Source organism: Sycon ciliatum, chromosome 6, assembly GCF_964019385.1.
Source record: "Sycon ciliatum chromosome 6, ocSycCili1.1, whole genome shotgun sequence".
Taxonomy (NCBI): Eukaryota; Metazoa; Porifera; class Calcarea; order Leucosolenida; family Sycettidae; genus Sycon; species Sycon ciliatum.
In genome coordinates, this window is record NC_088648.1 from 12,253,241 (window position 1) to 12,269,014 (window position 15,774).

Below are 15,774 nucleotides of genomic sequence, written 5' to 3' on the forward strand. Positions count from 1 at the left end.
AGTGAACGGCGGATAGGACATGTCTGTTCTACAATAAGTAGAATGTATTGCAGTGTAGACAACTGCCGGCTTGAGGCAACGCAAGTACGATTGCTTCCGTTGGATTTCTTCTCACTCTCCTGCTTTGTTTTTTTTGCTGGCATACGTGCATGCATGTGCATGTGCATGTGTGTGTGTGTGTGTGTGTGTGTGTGTGTGTGTGTGTGTGTGTGTGTGTGTGTGTGTGTGTGTGTGTGTGTGTGTGTGTGTGTGTGTGTGTGTGTGTGTGTGTGTGTGTGTGTGTGTGTGTGTGTGTGTGTGGTGTGTGTGTGTGTGTGTTTGTGTGTATGTGCATGCATGCATGTTGTGTACGTGAATATATGCGCGTGTGTGTGTGTGTGTGTGTGTGTGTGTGTGTGTGTGTGTGTGTGTGTGTGTGTGTGTGTGTGTGTGTGTGTGTGTGTGTGTGTGTGTGTGTGTGCGTGCGTGCATGTGTGTGCGTGCATGCATGTGTGTGGATATGTGTGTGCATGTGTGTGGATATGTGTGTGCATGTGTGTGTACACTGTACACGGGTACGGGTTTTTACAGGACATTTGATTAACCTAGATAGCCCGGATGCTTCGCTGTCACCAGCAGCCGCTACTGGCACTAGTGCTGGCCTGATTGGTGGACAAGATGATGACATCACTGCTCGTTTGGGACAGATGGGTATGTATGCGAAAGACATTGCTAGTCATTTACTGCTACTGCTATCTGTCGTATGAAGAGCCAATGAGAGGGGGGGGGGGGGGGGGGGGGGAGGAGGAGGATATAAAGCTTTGTGTGCTGAGGGTGCTGAGGCTGTTAGTGTAAATTTGCTCAATGCTTTTGTGCGAGAGCCTGGATGTAGCAAGACCAGATAAGTGAGGTCTGACCACTCCTGCTCAATCTACTACTGGTATTTGCCAAGAGTACTGTGACCATGGAGGGATATGAATTAGTGGAGGCAGCCCTTGTGAATGTGAGTTGCAACGTGCTTCCTCGCTACTGCCTGCCTGCCTGCCTGCCTGCCTGCCTGCCTGCCTGCCTGCCTGCCTGCCTGCCTGCCGGCATGCATGCTACCCTGCCAGCCCGCCCGCCTGACCACTTGCCTCCTGACTGTATGAAAGCCTGCTTGATTGTGTGACTGCCTGAATGTGTGACTGCCTGAATGTGTGACTGCCTGAATGTGTGACTGCCTGAATGTGTGACTGCCTGACTACCTGACTGACTATGTGATTGCCTGACCGTCTGCCGTGCCTGTCATAGATATACCGGTACATGCATGGCGTATTTTGTTACTATGTTCACGCTTGCAATGTGCTTGCTTCAGTGTTTGAAATGACCGGGCAATCTTACACGTTCTTAGAGTTGCCCTGCAGGTTCTACCCTGCTGGCAGGTGATGTGTGCAATTCCCACGATCCACTGCTCATGTTATCGGGTGTGTGTGTGTGTGTGTGTGTGTGTGTGTGTCTGTGTGTTTGTCTCTTTGCGTACATGCATGTATGTATTTGACGTGGGCCTTTCTCTAGGTATTGAGCCACCTGGCTATATGGCGATGGCCGGTGCTGGTAGTAGCACTGTTAGCGCCAGCGGGGCAGTAACATCAACTACCGCTAGTAGTACTGCACGGACCAGTACCACTACTGCTGCTGCTGCTGCTGCTGCTGCTGGTGGTGGTGCTGCTGGTGAAGACGAGTTTGATATGTTTGCTGCCAGGCGACAGGAAGCCTTTGCCACACCGAGCAAGTAAGGCCTAGCTTATAGCCTGCATGATTTCCGAATTGTATTCTGATGTGAAATTCTGTACCTTCATCAAGCTGCATTCAGGTACTCTATTCTTTGGTTAAATTGTTCAGCCTGTTGGGACCCAGACGGAAGTATGGTAGTCTCAGTGACCTTCCATTGAAACACACCTTCGCCCATACCTCTGCTGAACATTCCTTGATTTTATGAATGAACCAGCACCAGCACTGAAAAGTTATACTGCAAGTCTACAAATATGCGACATGTTAATTTTGGCCTCCCAGGGCTAAGACACATTTCGGCCGCATTAAAATTTCGGCCTGTGCTACATGGACTTCGGAGTAGTATTATGTTCGCTTGATGTAGCAAGTGTCAAGTCAAGTCGGCGGAAAAGCATGAGCTTCAGCGTGGGGAGCAACCAACATTCCTATAAATTTAAATTATCGCCAAAGTCGCTACCACTATTTCATATTGATGTTGCTTCCAGCACTCTGCAATCCACTGTTGTAATCCTTACTCGAATCGCGTGGGGTCAAAGCAATTATGCTGTCTCTTGCTGTTTCTGCTTGTGTTTGTGTTTAACTCCCCAGCATGTATGAAATGCCAGCTGAATCCTCTTCATCGCTGGCAAATCGCTTTGGCACGTACAATACGTCCACCCAGTCAGCGTATGGTTTCGATGCTTCTCGAGATCTCTCATCCACTGCTTTGGCATCAGCAACAGCCCAGCCACAAGCAACACCAGCGGCACAGCAAGGAGCAGCAACAATATCACCACCAGTCGCAGCAGTCGCAGCAGTCACAGCAAGTGAAACAGAAGAGGTATCATCGGCAGATGCGCCGCAAGCACCAGCAGCCGCAGCAGCTGCAATGCAGTCTTCTGAGTAAGTAAATCCGTACGGAATATTCTTGCTTAGTACTGTTAAAATAGCCCCCCCCCCCCCACACACATGCACGCACGCACACGTACAGCACACCGCCAAGAACTACACCATTACGCGCCCCTCCCCCCCCCCCCCCACACACACACACGCACGCACACACGCACGTGTACAGCACACCGCCAAGCACTACACCTTTACGCCACTGCTACGTAGCTTCTTATTATTTATTTTAGGCTCTGTGTTGCCAAGGAACCTGGGGTAGAGATCCTTGACTTGCTTACATGTACATTTCGTAAAATCTGCTTCTGTTTTTCTTTTTCTTTTCTTTTTTTGTCTGACTTGCGGCTGGCATCAGTTCCGAGTCTGTATCCCAGTGGCTTGCCAGCAATGACTTGACTGCCGACATGGAAATTATCGACGATGTAAGTCATGCAGCCATCTTCTCTCCTTTGAAGGGGGGGGGGGGGGGCGTCAGATAGTATTTTAGGGTGGTACGCGGTCAGACATCTCAAGTACACTTTACTTGTGGGGGAGGGGGGGGGGGGGCTGAGACGAAATTTTTGGCAATTTAGAGCCCAAATCAGTGTATCATATTGGTTCTAGGGGTACTTGGGGCAAAAAGTGGTATGGTCAATACCGTAGTGACTGTACCGTGTCCGACGCCGGGGGAGGGGGTGTAGGCTTATGATCATGCGTAATTTATGTTGTGTAACCTTGAATCTGCACAGGAAACTTGATAAGCGCGGAAGGTATTTGTATTTTTTCTTCAAGAGGGACATACTAAAGTCCATTTTGTATGGATGAAAAAAGGAAAGAAAAACAAAATGCAGAAAGCAGCATTTATCAGAAGGCTGTAAACTGCAATCAACATTAACACCTTATAATACCCAGTAAAAGCAGCAAAAAGTACTAATTGGAAGTGGAAAATACAGCTACCAATCTAAATGCCAGTGGTCTCACCACATATCAACCGGCTGAAGTGAAGACAAAGCAATGGATCCTGTTAATAATGTACAAGTAGTTCAAATGCAAAAAGAGGAAAGAGGTGCACAAACCTATCGACGGGTGGCTGAAGTGTGCAAGACAAAACACACAAGAACTACATAGTACGGAGCATCAGCAAATCGAATTTTTGATTTGAGTATTCGAATGGCAAAAGAAAATCAGCATGAAAATTCGAATGAAAAAGAGGTTCAGCATGCAGCGCAGTCCAGTATTTTCGTATCGAGTTTTTTTAGCTTGAGCAGTTGAGGACTGGAGATTTTGAGATGTGGGATGGCTGCGTTTGTTGCAGAGCAAGTCGATTTGTTGGATTCGCTTCTCCTGCTTGAGTTTGTTGAAGGTCACCTGGACCGAACGGAGTTGCTGCTGTTTCTCATTGCCGTTGAGGATGACGCGAAGTGGCGGATGCTTCATCCGATTCAGGCTATTGACGATAGGATCCCTCTTGGAGACCCCTTGAAAAGGCAGATCTCGACCGAGCTCCTCTGCTATCCCTTGCATATCAGGAGACCCGCGGACAAATAGCTGAGGGTGGGCCCTACACTGCCTCAGCAGAATGAGATCCATGGTGAGGTCGAACCTCAAATATTTGGCACACTTTGAGTTGCCCTCTCCCTGCGGGGAACTCACCATAGACGCAGATGCCGAGGCAACGCCAGCAGGGCTACTGGGAGCCGGAGGCATACCGGGGCTGGTAGTTGGTGACAAAGCCATGATTCCAGGATACTTGAAATGAAACAAAAAGCACACTTGACAAAACTCTTCACAGATCGAGAGAGAGAGGAAAGTGTCAAGAAGTCCGGTTCGACTTTGCCTTGTGTACTTGCAACTACTAGTACTTGAGTAAGAACGAGTAGCTACATGCGCAAGTATGCGTACTCGTAGTGCGCCGTGTACTAGAGCACGCGCGGAGCATTCGAAAAGTATTTTCTGTTCACGGGCATTTTTCAGTCGAACAAAGCCCTAGTTTCGACTGATTTTGAGTGCTTTTCGTGACAATTCTCGAATTTCACTCGAAAATTCGATTTGCTGATGCTCCATAGCAGTCCGTGCGCCAAATTCAAAAAAGTCGTCTAGAAGTTGCACTTTTATTTGCAACCGCGGGAAATTTGAGAGGCCTGGAGAAGAAAATTCTCAATGGGACTCAAAATTGACAAACAAGACGACGGCCAGCGCTCGAGCATAGTACCTTTTCGCCATTCCTTCGTGCATGATACCCATTCTAATTGATAAACACTACCCTCATGTTTCGTTTCATGCGCAACGGACCAAGCGAAGTGTCTTTTTTCGTCCACGAAAGAAAGGTAAGGAAATTGTCGTCTTCGCGACACCCTTCGGATTATTTAGTGGGGCATTGTGGGCCAAGGGTATTATTTTTTCTTTACAACTGTCCCCAGGTACTGAGACGGCGCTGATATCCTAGGAGTTCTGTTGGTGCAAAATGCCAGGTTACTGACTTATGGCGAGGTTTGTCCACCCAAAAATATGGGAGATTTCTTGGATAACATACACACATAATACAGTGAATGGTATTGCAGTGGGCATCCAAAACGGTTGAACCAAACAAATAAAACATTATGGTATGATACCTAGAGGCTAGGCACACAAAAATCACTCAGGAATTGGACGCAAGTCCTGGGGCCTTGGTGCGTCATTGCACCCGGGCATTGAATGTTCGCCGGCGCACGGCTTTTGCTTCACCACTTCATACAAGTTTACGCACTCACTCAATTCGAAAGACTGGAACGAGACCAAACCGAATGTGACAACTAAGAGCGAGTTGTGCATTTGTTGGAACAACGTTCGGGCATTGCGAGAAGGATATCAGCAGGGTCCAACAATGGCATCAACAGCACCAGGTGATGATGGAGTACCCAGGAGCTTGTATCATGCTCATTACAGTGAGCAACAAGAGAAACCGTACTGTAGTACGTGAGATCAGAGCCTGGGCAGGATGATCGACACTGTACACTGTGCCACAGCGCCTCAATTGTGCGAGAGAAAACAAACAGACCAGCAAGCACAGATCATGAACTGGTACACAACATTGACAAAGCACAAACCGCACAGCAAAGTTACAGGGCATAGCCGAGCGTTTTGTTGCCAATGAATTGCTTGAGAAGGGAGCAGTATTCCTTGTAACATTGCATGGAGTATACGAGAACGCAGAGTCAGAACCAGGCGTAACAAGGCAAGACGGCTACTGTACAGGGGACAGGCTTGACGATCACTTGCATACTCGCAATTTTGGTACAACCAGGAAATTAGGCATCACATCATACCGAAGTGGATTCGACACGCTACATTGCATTCATAGCTGTACGGTGAACCTGTTACACGAGCTTCTGTGAAACAGACAGCATGCCAATGACCTGCAAGCACCAACAAACGCAGCCGGTAAAACAAACGCTACATAACTGCCCAACATAAACTTGTACATGCTGATGAGAAGCAAGAATGTGCTTGATGTTGGAATACAAAAACATGCATGGAAAAAACATCAATGACATTGTTCACGAATACAACAGATACATCATACAGGGAGAGTAAGTAATCCTTCCTCCGTTTTGTATACGCGCACGCGCGCGTGTAGTAGATAAATCCGTTTGGCATGACTTTCGATCGAGGTTGCGTTCACCGTAGAGATAGGTGAACTCGAAGCCAACACCTCTCACTTTCGCTCTACTGCCCCTTTGGGGCCGATGCGATCCTTGTGCCAAGTTGTGGTAGTGGCTCAACAGAACAGGACAGGTGTGTGTGTGCGTGTGCGCGCATGTGTGTGTGTGTGTGTGTGTGTGTGTGTGTGCGCGTGTGTGTATGTGTAAGTGTGGTTTCTGAACTTTTCTCACAATCGTATAAGTTTCATTTTTTCGTGAAAATCCAGCTACACTGTGACCGGTACAATCGCATATCGTTTATCTGGCGGTCAGTCACCAGGTCACATGGCATGTCGGGTATCCAACAGCACCGCACTGACAGCTTATAGACCTTATATTTAGTATTTATAGTCCTACTTCAAGTAAATGTAGACAGTCAGCATCATGAAAGTTGCCATTACGTAGAGAGAGAGAAGCCAGTCTCTAGAGATGAGCACGACTGTCTCAGGGTAATACTAGTGATAAATACAGGTACTTCGAAGTACTGTCTTTTGATCTGTTAACACAAGATGGCTTTGTAGCTTCAGTCGTCCAGAATATTCATTTTATTCCGCGGGTGCCGCATAATTGACACGCAACTGTACTTGTGCAAGTCTCCAAACGCTACGTAATTGGCCGACATTTACTTGTCCACGGTGATGAGAAGCACGGCTCCTAATTTTTAAATCATGAAAGGATTACATACGCAGGTACATCCACACAATGTGCACTATCCTCAAGTCGTGCGCAAATATTCAAAATCATTCGCCGAACACAGAGAGGCGCACATACCGTAAAGTACCGCGAGAGCGCCCCACCTTGATTTTGCCGTGACAGATTTTACAGCCAGGGAAAGGAAAATCGTATGGCAGAGTGCAACGAAGTTCGTACGCTGTGAGCAACTTATTGTACTAAGGTCACACTAAGCAGGTTTTTGTGTGGAGCTCGTGTCCGCTCGAAGGTACGGATTGTCTGCAGAACGTGCAATATGTGTACAAAGTTCGTGTCGTATAACCTTCAGACAGGAGACCACCTCCACAATACGACCCCGAAAAGACGAGATGGTGGGCTCTGGCGGTACTTTACGGTACATGTAAATACGAATGAACCACATGCGCAGCAAGGAGATTAGTCATTACTTTACTTAGGCCAAAACAAAAAATAGACTTGTTTCCGGTCGGCAACCCCTCAAAAAGGAGACTCGGTCGGCCGGAATGAAACTTTTTTTTGATACTTTTTTTGGTTCCTCAATCGTTGTGGTATTGATGGACAAGAGCACCTACACATGTACAGTCGTCCCTCTCTAATCCGGCACTTTATAATCCAGCACCCTCGATAAACCAGCACAATTTTCAGTAGCCAAAATGTCCTCTTCATGCACATTGCAGCAGTAAATCAGATTTGTTAATCCAGCACCCTCCCTAATCCAGCAGATTTTCGTGGCACAAATGGTGCCGGATTATAGAGGGACCACTGTATAATTATTGTACATATGTCATGGCAAGGATCAATGTCAAAGTTGACTGACTCACTGTTCTTGTACAGCATGCGGTGTATTCCTGTTTTCGTACATCCTGAGAAATCAAGCAAACAGTTCGAGTCCTTCCAGCTCCGTTATTCTAGCTCGTATCGACCCCGGAGGTTTTCGAGCCGACAGCTGAGAATCTCTGCTACATTGTAGGTGTTTCGATTGTGGAATTCGGTTGAGATTTGACTGAGTTATGACTCGTTGAGTGCACTTGCACACATGGCATTGCCACCGTTTGTATACATTTGGGACCAAAAAAAGTTTCAGAATTTGGGAAAAAGTGGCCCGGTCGGGCGACCGGAAACAAGGTCATTATTTGTTTTGGCCTTATGAGTTGATGGATAGAAGTTTCCTTTCAGCTGACCATTACCACTCATGAAAGCAATAGTTAGTGCTGTTGTTCCGATTCACAGGTAAATATTCGGCCCTTAGCGCAATGTGTTTTCGAAGCTAGGCACACGATATGCATGAGGAAATCATGCAAAGATGTGGCATAAGGCCCTACAAACATGACCTAGGTAAAGGGATGCCATTATTTGCATTTGCAGTACTTTGGCATAGGATAATTTGTGGATGATTGTGTTGATCAATTTCACATAATTTCACGACAGGTCATAGTTTATTTAGTGGGGTGTTGTGGGCCAAGGATCTACGACCATCTCTTTTGCATTTCGAACAAGTAGACACTTTCAACAATTCATACAAAAAATTGAAAAAATGCCTTCAGTGCAAAACATACCGTTCGGACACACCAGGCAGTCCTTTCCAGCCTTGATTTTCAAGTGCAGACGTATCCACGATGACCTTCGAGTGAACTGCGGCTTGGAACACTTTGAATACGAACCACACACTCAAACTAACTAGACCACCGCATAGCTAGTGTATTCACGGAGCCAAAGAAGTCTCCTTCTGCCCCCACAGGGTCTTGGTTAGTTCTCTAGAAGGGACGAGAGCCATACCTAAATTCAATAAATTCTCCAATTCCAAAAGCCTCAAATGAAGGCGTCTTGGTGACTTCGTTTCCCGCGGTTGGAAATAAAATCAGCCCTTGAGTACCCCTTGGCGCACGGACTGCATAGTACTGCAGTATTAGACAAAGTCAATGGAAAGAAATCGGATATGGAAAGTCGGAACATCACGAGAACTTAAAGAAGAATCTATCACAGAGTTTTGCAGTGAATTCCATCTGGGATTGAGCCGGTGTTTGTGCAAGCATTTGTGTGTGTGCTTGCTGCTCATTGATGATGGCAGACACAAACTGCTGGTTATTCGTCTGCAACTCGCGCTGTGTGCTAGTGATTTCGTCTGCAAGCACATGAGCAGCCTGGACCTGTGACGGTTGTGTGGGTTGGTGTTGTCCACTCATCTTTTTGGGGTTTCCTTTTTTTAGGTGGTGCAACAGTCTCTGGCTCGTTCTCACACACCTCCACATCGGAATCGAGCCCACCACTCACCTCGAATTCCTCCTCCGCCACAGGCGTACGCTTTTTGGGATGACTTCCAGGTTGACATGAGTCCAGGTGTGGACCATACAGTTGATCGTCGAATAAATCGTCGTCACTGTCACAACCTGCAGTGAGTGACGGACGGGTAATGCCAGTAGCAAACCTTGATGATGGCGAGGACGCAGGTGCTGGTCTTCGCACAAGTGTAGTTGTGCCAACCAGAGGGTTGACAACTTCATCTTCCACATCAGCAACTGCTCCTGCGTTCGGTGTGGACTTTGCCAGTGATGGTGATGATGTGGAACACAATTCTGGGGTTCTTGCTGCTGTTGCAGACGGTGCCTGGTGTGGATTCAACTGGTGGTCCTGTGGTGGCAGTACTGGTGGCAGTACTGCCGCCGAGCTCGGTGATTTGACGGGTCCATACCCAGGAACATCAACCAGAACCCGGTTCCAGGTGCGGAAATTTGACCACGCTCTCGCGGCAGAGTCGAGCCTCGAGGTTGAGGCCCGCCGCAGCATCGCCTGACGACCCAGTGCTGGTGGCCGCCGTGTGCTTTCTGTAGAACTCTCTGACTTTCGCCTTCAAGTTATCTATCTTGTTCTTGACAACAAGGAGTGTCAAGGGTTCCACGTCGTCTCCATGCAATTCCTTCAAATATTTGTTGAGTTTCTCACTAATTTCTCTCTCCTTCACCTTCCTTTTCTTCATGAGGCCCCAGGATTGCGTTGCATGTCTACCCATAATTCTATCAATTTGGACTCACTAAAAAGTACACTCGGCATTTTGACAAATCAAAAGCGAAAACTACCACCAGCAGCAGGAAACAGCAAGAAAGTTTGCAATCCGGAGAAGACTCTCACACACTGCACTACACTGCAAAATGGCAAGTGGATGAGAAACGTGCTTTGTACAGGGTCCGCGACTCGCGTTCCGCGTGAATCCCACGTTCCGCTCTTTGCGCCCTTTTTCGTCACTCGCCTTGGCAACAAGCATGTTTACGGTGTGTTTACATGTTTTTACATAGTGTGGACAGGCTCTATATTAAAAAGAGAGTTGAAAATATAAAAATGATGAAGTCTATTGTGCATCTGTATGCTGTGGATGTGCAGAAAGCGGTGGATGAGGTTGAGCCAATGACAACAGAGGGTGAGTTTTCTTTAAACAACGCCTACATGTACATGTGTATGTATGGAGTGTCTTGTTCTGAACACTACTGCTTTGTGGCAGTAGTCCACGGTTAGTCACACAGATTCATTGTAGCCAATGGGTTCAAATTCTGGCAAAAGCACTGGGCAACATTCGGTCACACTTGCACGCACGCACGCACGCACGTGCACACACACACACGCACACACACACACACACACACACACACGCACACACGTACGCACGCACACCCACACAAACACACACACACACGCCCACACACGCACGTGCATACACAGGCAGTTTAAGAATGGTGGATCCTGGACGTCAGTTGGTGTACCTATCATGCTTCAACTGTGTTAGGTGTTTGGTCTTGTGTATTACTAGTATGCTAGTATGCTCCGGTAGAACTCGTAGACTGATATCAGTGTTCCCTTTGCTTTGGCATGCGGTCTGATGTATCTATGCTGTAGTGATGCTTGGTGGAATCATACCTCATGAGTATGTTAGCGCAGAGCACTGTGCACTGTGCAACCGTACTACTTGTACTGCAAACACTCGGCTATGCACTGGTTCATGGTACTGAACTGTTTCATCTGGCCAGACTTCATCAAGCTTGACTGCATCTCTCTCTCTCTCTCTCTCTCTCTCTCTCTCTCTCTCTCTCTCTCTCTCTCTCTCTCTCTCTCTCTCTCTCTCTCTCTCTCTCTCTCTCTCTCTCTCTCTCTCTCTCTCTCTCTCTCTCTCTCTCTCTCTCTCTCTCTCTCTCTCTCTCTCTCTCTCTCTCTCTCTCTCTCTCTCTCTCTCTCTCTCTCTCTCTCTCTCTCTCTCTCTCTCTCTCTCTCTCTCTCTCTCTCTCTCTCTCTCTCTCTCTCTCTCTCTCTCTCTCTCTCTCTCTCTCTCTCTCTCTCTCTCTCTCTCTCTCTCTCTCTCTCTCTCTCTCTGCCCTGTGCTTTTAGAATTTGACATGTTCCTCTCCGCAAGAACAAGTAAGTCAAAGAAGAGCAACGTGGTGAAAACACCAGCTGATAGCAATGAGAAGAAGCCGGCAAGACGAGCCAGACGCATGATGCAGAAAGCGGATGATGATGAAAACGAAGGCCTCTTCGCTCTCTAGGATTCTTGTGAGTTCATATTTTGGTCTAGCATTACTGTAGTGTCGCGTATAAAAGCATGACTTGTATAGAAGCATGACCTGTATAGAAGCATGACCTGTATAGAAGCATGACCTGTATAGAAGCCTATTTTTAGAAGCGCGCCGTGACACAGAAGCACGATTTGGATAGAAGCCTCTCTCTGCAAAGACACGTGCAAGTACTTGCACAGTACATACGTGGCAGTATGCACTGCATGGTGCACACTGATGATGTTGACGTAGCAGCAGGTTTTGAATAGAAGCGTAAGTTGAATAGAAGCATGGTTCAAACCCCGGCTTATACTCAGCTTACCTTGGATCTCCACACAAGAACATGCTAAGTGTGACCTTAGTGCACTAAGGTACTTGCACCGTATATACTTCATTGCACTCTGCCGTACAATCTTCCTTTCCCTGCCTGTAAAATCAAGGTGGGGCGCTCTCGCAATACGTTACGGAACGTTTCTTCAGGGGTAATGTTTGATTTTTCTACTTGTATGTTTTTCTTTCATATTGTGTAGATGTGTGTTCAGCCCGAGGTCAGCAAGTAGTAGTTGATGAGGTAGCCGAGTCCCAGGACAGCAGCTGTTGTTTGAGCACTAGCCAAAATAAGCCCTCTGACTTTAAACAGGGAGCATGAGGTCCGCAGATGTGTTTTGCTGATTGCTGGTTGATGACAACTCTTATGTCTTGTGCACCTAGCTCTTGTAACTTGTATTTGGTCTTCGAAGGCTAGTCATGCTTCTTCTTTGGTATATCCTTCTCCTCCTCCACCCCTTTCCTCCAGCGTGCTGTAAATATTTTTTCCACCTTGAAATCAGGCATCCATGCTTTGTCGCCTGGCTCCAGTTCAGAGGCCTGGGCCTGCCTTCGAAGGCTGAGTAAAAATTATAGTTTGTTCATGTTTTGGACTCTCGACTTGTGGCCCCAGGCTGCCAGTTGCCATTGAAGCCGGTGCTTCATTTTCATCTTCAATTTATTTCCACGAAACAGCAAGAAACCATGATAACATCATGTTTCATCTAGCACGCATTACAATATATCTCAACGTCGCAGTTTTACACACCTGTTTAATTTCTAGATTCCAGAAATAGCACTTTGCGGCCGCAAACTTCACTTGTCTTTTTATATTTTAGAGTAGATGCCTTGCGCTTCTAGAATTTGTGAGGCGATGATTTAGGTATTACCGAGTTGTTGTTTTCCAGTGGCTACTTCTGCTTCTCAATTGGTGGCTGTAGCCGCACCAGTGATGCAGTGCTGGCTGCTGTCAATTTTTTTTATCTTCAATTTGTTGCACAGTATCCAGTCCTTTATCTACTGGGTTGTCTCACTAGTTGGAATTGGTAGTCTAGGTAATCATGTTGTGTTTCAAAGTAGATCTTTGAAATATTCCCATGTTTCAAAGTAGATCTTTGAAACAATGCTGCAGATGTTTTTTCCATTGCTGTTTGACACACTTATTCTGTTTCCTGCTATTCTGCTGGCCACTGATTCTGATGTGTTCTATGTTGTGTACTACTTGGTCCGCCCAGTGAATTGGCGCTTATCTTCACACTTGTCTCAGGAAAGAAATACGAATATTTGAAGCAAGCCACGATCACAAAGCACTATATACATGATTATTTACATGTCAGTAAGCAACTCAGTCGAAAATTCAAGCAAGTTACACATTCTCCTCGCCACTATCGTCGCTGGAGGAAGAGCTCAAAACGTACGATCCGGACAGCTGCTGCGCGGGTCGTTTCATAGCTTGTTCCACTTCTCCTCGTCTCGAATCACGCTCAAAGGCAGTGCGTGCCTGTCACCTTCCCATCAGAAGCTGAGTGAGACTGCCAGCATGTTGACTGTAAGTGTTATCCCCGTTCGTCGCAATAATGCGACTTTGTTTGAGACAAAAAGGCAACGCCATATCAGACTTCAGTGTCCTTTTTTCAAATCGCCTCTTGCGCTTGTCGACAATGTCGTACTTGCTGATCAGCACCCGTACCCACGCGAGCCGCTGGTGCTTGTACATGCAGCGCAGTGATAGCTTCCGCTTGATGTAGCACCTGTGCGTACTGCACCTACAACGCCGTGCACCAGGCTTTTCGGCTAGTTTCCTGAAAGTCCTTTGCACGAGTGTTTCTCTCAGGACTTGGTGTTTCCTTTGATTACTAGTGGCTCCTTTGCCCTGTCCTCTGTGAGCTTCAAAGTGTGTCCGCCGGATTGGTCTCACTTACTGGAGACATCGACATGAGCTGCAGTTTCTTCGTCAGCGATTTGCTGGTGATAGCCCTTCACTAGGCGCTGTACTGTGCAAGCACTGAAATTCAAGCTCGCGAAGCGCTTTTTCAGCTTGAAGTTTTCTATACCTCCCCGGGGTAAACAATCCTTGCCATCAGACAGCTGGAAGTAGACAGAAACTGTATTGTCCATCGCTCTGAAATGCGAACATCCTGACCTATTTTACGGACTCGAGCGGAGGTTGCAGTGTTTTCTTGCGCTGACGGAAGTGTTCGTCGGCGGCAGCTCCGTCAAAAAGACTCAAACGAACCGATCGCAACTTCTGTGATGGTTTGTGCTGCCATGTCGTCGGATGCAATGGTCAATGGTCATGTTCGGATGGTGAATCGGTGCTTCCATGCCGTGTGGCACAGGCAGAACACCAAAAACCAAGTGAGAAGATAAGCGCCAATTTTAACTGGGCGGACCAAGTACAACTTCTACAAGTATTATGCTATGTCACTGTTTCATTGTTAATTGTGTGTTGTGTTGCAGGGAGAGTATGTCATGTGTGTGTGGGGGGGGGGGGGGCATATGCCTTGTGCTGGGGCATATGCCTTGTGCTGGGGGTGAGGGTGAGTTGATGGCCGTGGAGTATCGCTTCAAGGTGCCGGCAAGAGTAAAGTAATTAGTTCAGTAGGCTTACTTACTCTTGGTAGCTGGTAGCGGTGTATGCTGACTGCTGTCTTTGCATGCATCAAAGCAGCATGTGTGTCTCAATCTCTACATTAGTAATTACCCCATATTCGTGATGATATCTGCCATGATATCTGCCATATCTGTACATCTGCATGTCGTGTGTTTTCAAAACGCACAAGGACTATAGTCTGTTTCAAAAAGATTAGCAATCAGGTTTTGGTCTTAAAAAGTATGAAGATAAGGGAAAATTGGACAACGAAGTACATAAAAGGGCTGGTTAGGGCACGGCAAATTGTTCTGTGAAGGACCAGCCGTTAAGGAGTTAGAATTTCGGCCAGGTTTCCGGCCTTTTCCCATGGTTTACAATTTGCCCTGGAAGCCAGTATCGATTTTTCTATCTAAACTCACGATTTATCTGTTCCTTTCTGGCCTTGTGGTTATGGATGCTGTCTGTTGACCATGAAGTTGCGAGTTCAAATCCCAATCTATCTTCAACTCACACTTTTTTTTAGGGGTGAAAGGGGTGATCCGGGTTACCCGGGTACCCGTCTGTTTAGCTGCTGATCCGTTAGCAAACGAGTACCCGATACCGTCACGGGCGATAGTCGTGTGTAGGATGGTAGGGTGCAGCTTGCTTGTACAGTCGTACAGTTCGGTGCACAGTTTTGAGTGTGTTTTGCTTGTTCAATCGGATCCTGCTACATCATATCACGGTATCCATTGTAGCAAGAGTAGATAAACAAGAGTGTGCAACTCCGGATGGGTAGGCCCACGGCGGAATTTTTTGTTGACGTAATCTTTTCGACTCGCACGCGCTGCGAGTCTTTCGGAAAATTTTCCCTCGTGCTCTTGGCCGGCATCACACTACTTCGAAGTACAAGGTCGGTGCCCAGCACGTGCTCTCACACTGCTCTGCGGCAAAATCCGCATTCTTCTGAAAAAAGGTGACGTCAACAAAAAATTCCGCCGTGGCCCGTGGGCGGGGGTATCTGCAGATTGTGCAGGAGAGATCCGGAGTTGCACACTCTACTCTTGATTGTAGCTACGACAATTTTGACTATTTGCATGTAGCGCAGTGAGTGTGCACGCTGTGCTTGTCGCAGTGTAGTGTAATTGCATGACTTCGCATATCCTCCTGGCGCCAAATCCGGAAGGCTATTGTAGTAACTGTTGCCCGAAAATCTCTCTCCTTTCAGATTGCCTGTAAAAGACACGTTGCGCTTACGATCACAGGCAAATGCAATGTTTTTGGGAAAGTATGGCGGATAAAGGGTACCCGATAACCCGCCCGTTAAGCCAGATACCCGTTTGTTACCTTAAAGGGTAACCGTTTCACCCCTACTTTT

General features: G+C 47.1%; 1 protein-coding gene across 1 annotated transcript in view; it reads left to right on the top strand.

The window, feature by feature from the left end:
• The window catches only part of LOC135819396 (target of Myb1 membrane trafficking protein-like), a 30,616-nt gene extending 17,495 nt beyond the window's left edge, over window positions 1–13,121 (top strand). The window contains exons 12-18 of the mRNA XM_065332595.1: window positions 571–690; window positions 1,534–1,750; window positions 2,338–2,631; window positions 2,987–3,053; window positions 10,356–10,392; window positions 11,352–11,516; window positions 12,049–13,121. Coding sequence (XP_065188667.1) covers window positions 571–690; window positions 1,534–1,750; window positions 2,338–2,631; window positions 2,987–3,053; window positions 10,356–10,392; window positions 11,352–11,509 — 893 coding nt within the window. The 3' untranslated portion in view covers window positions 11,510–11,516; window positions 12,049–13,121. The remainder of the gene's footprint in view (window positions 1–570; window positions 691–1,533; window positions 1,751–2,337; window positions 2,632–2,986; window positions 3,054–10,355; window positions 10,393–11,351; window positions 11,517–12,048) is intronic.
• Window positions 13,122–15,774: the final 2,653 nt, after the last annotated feature.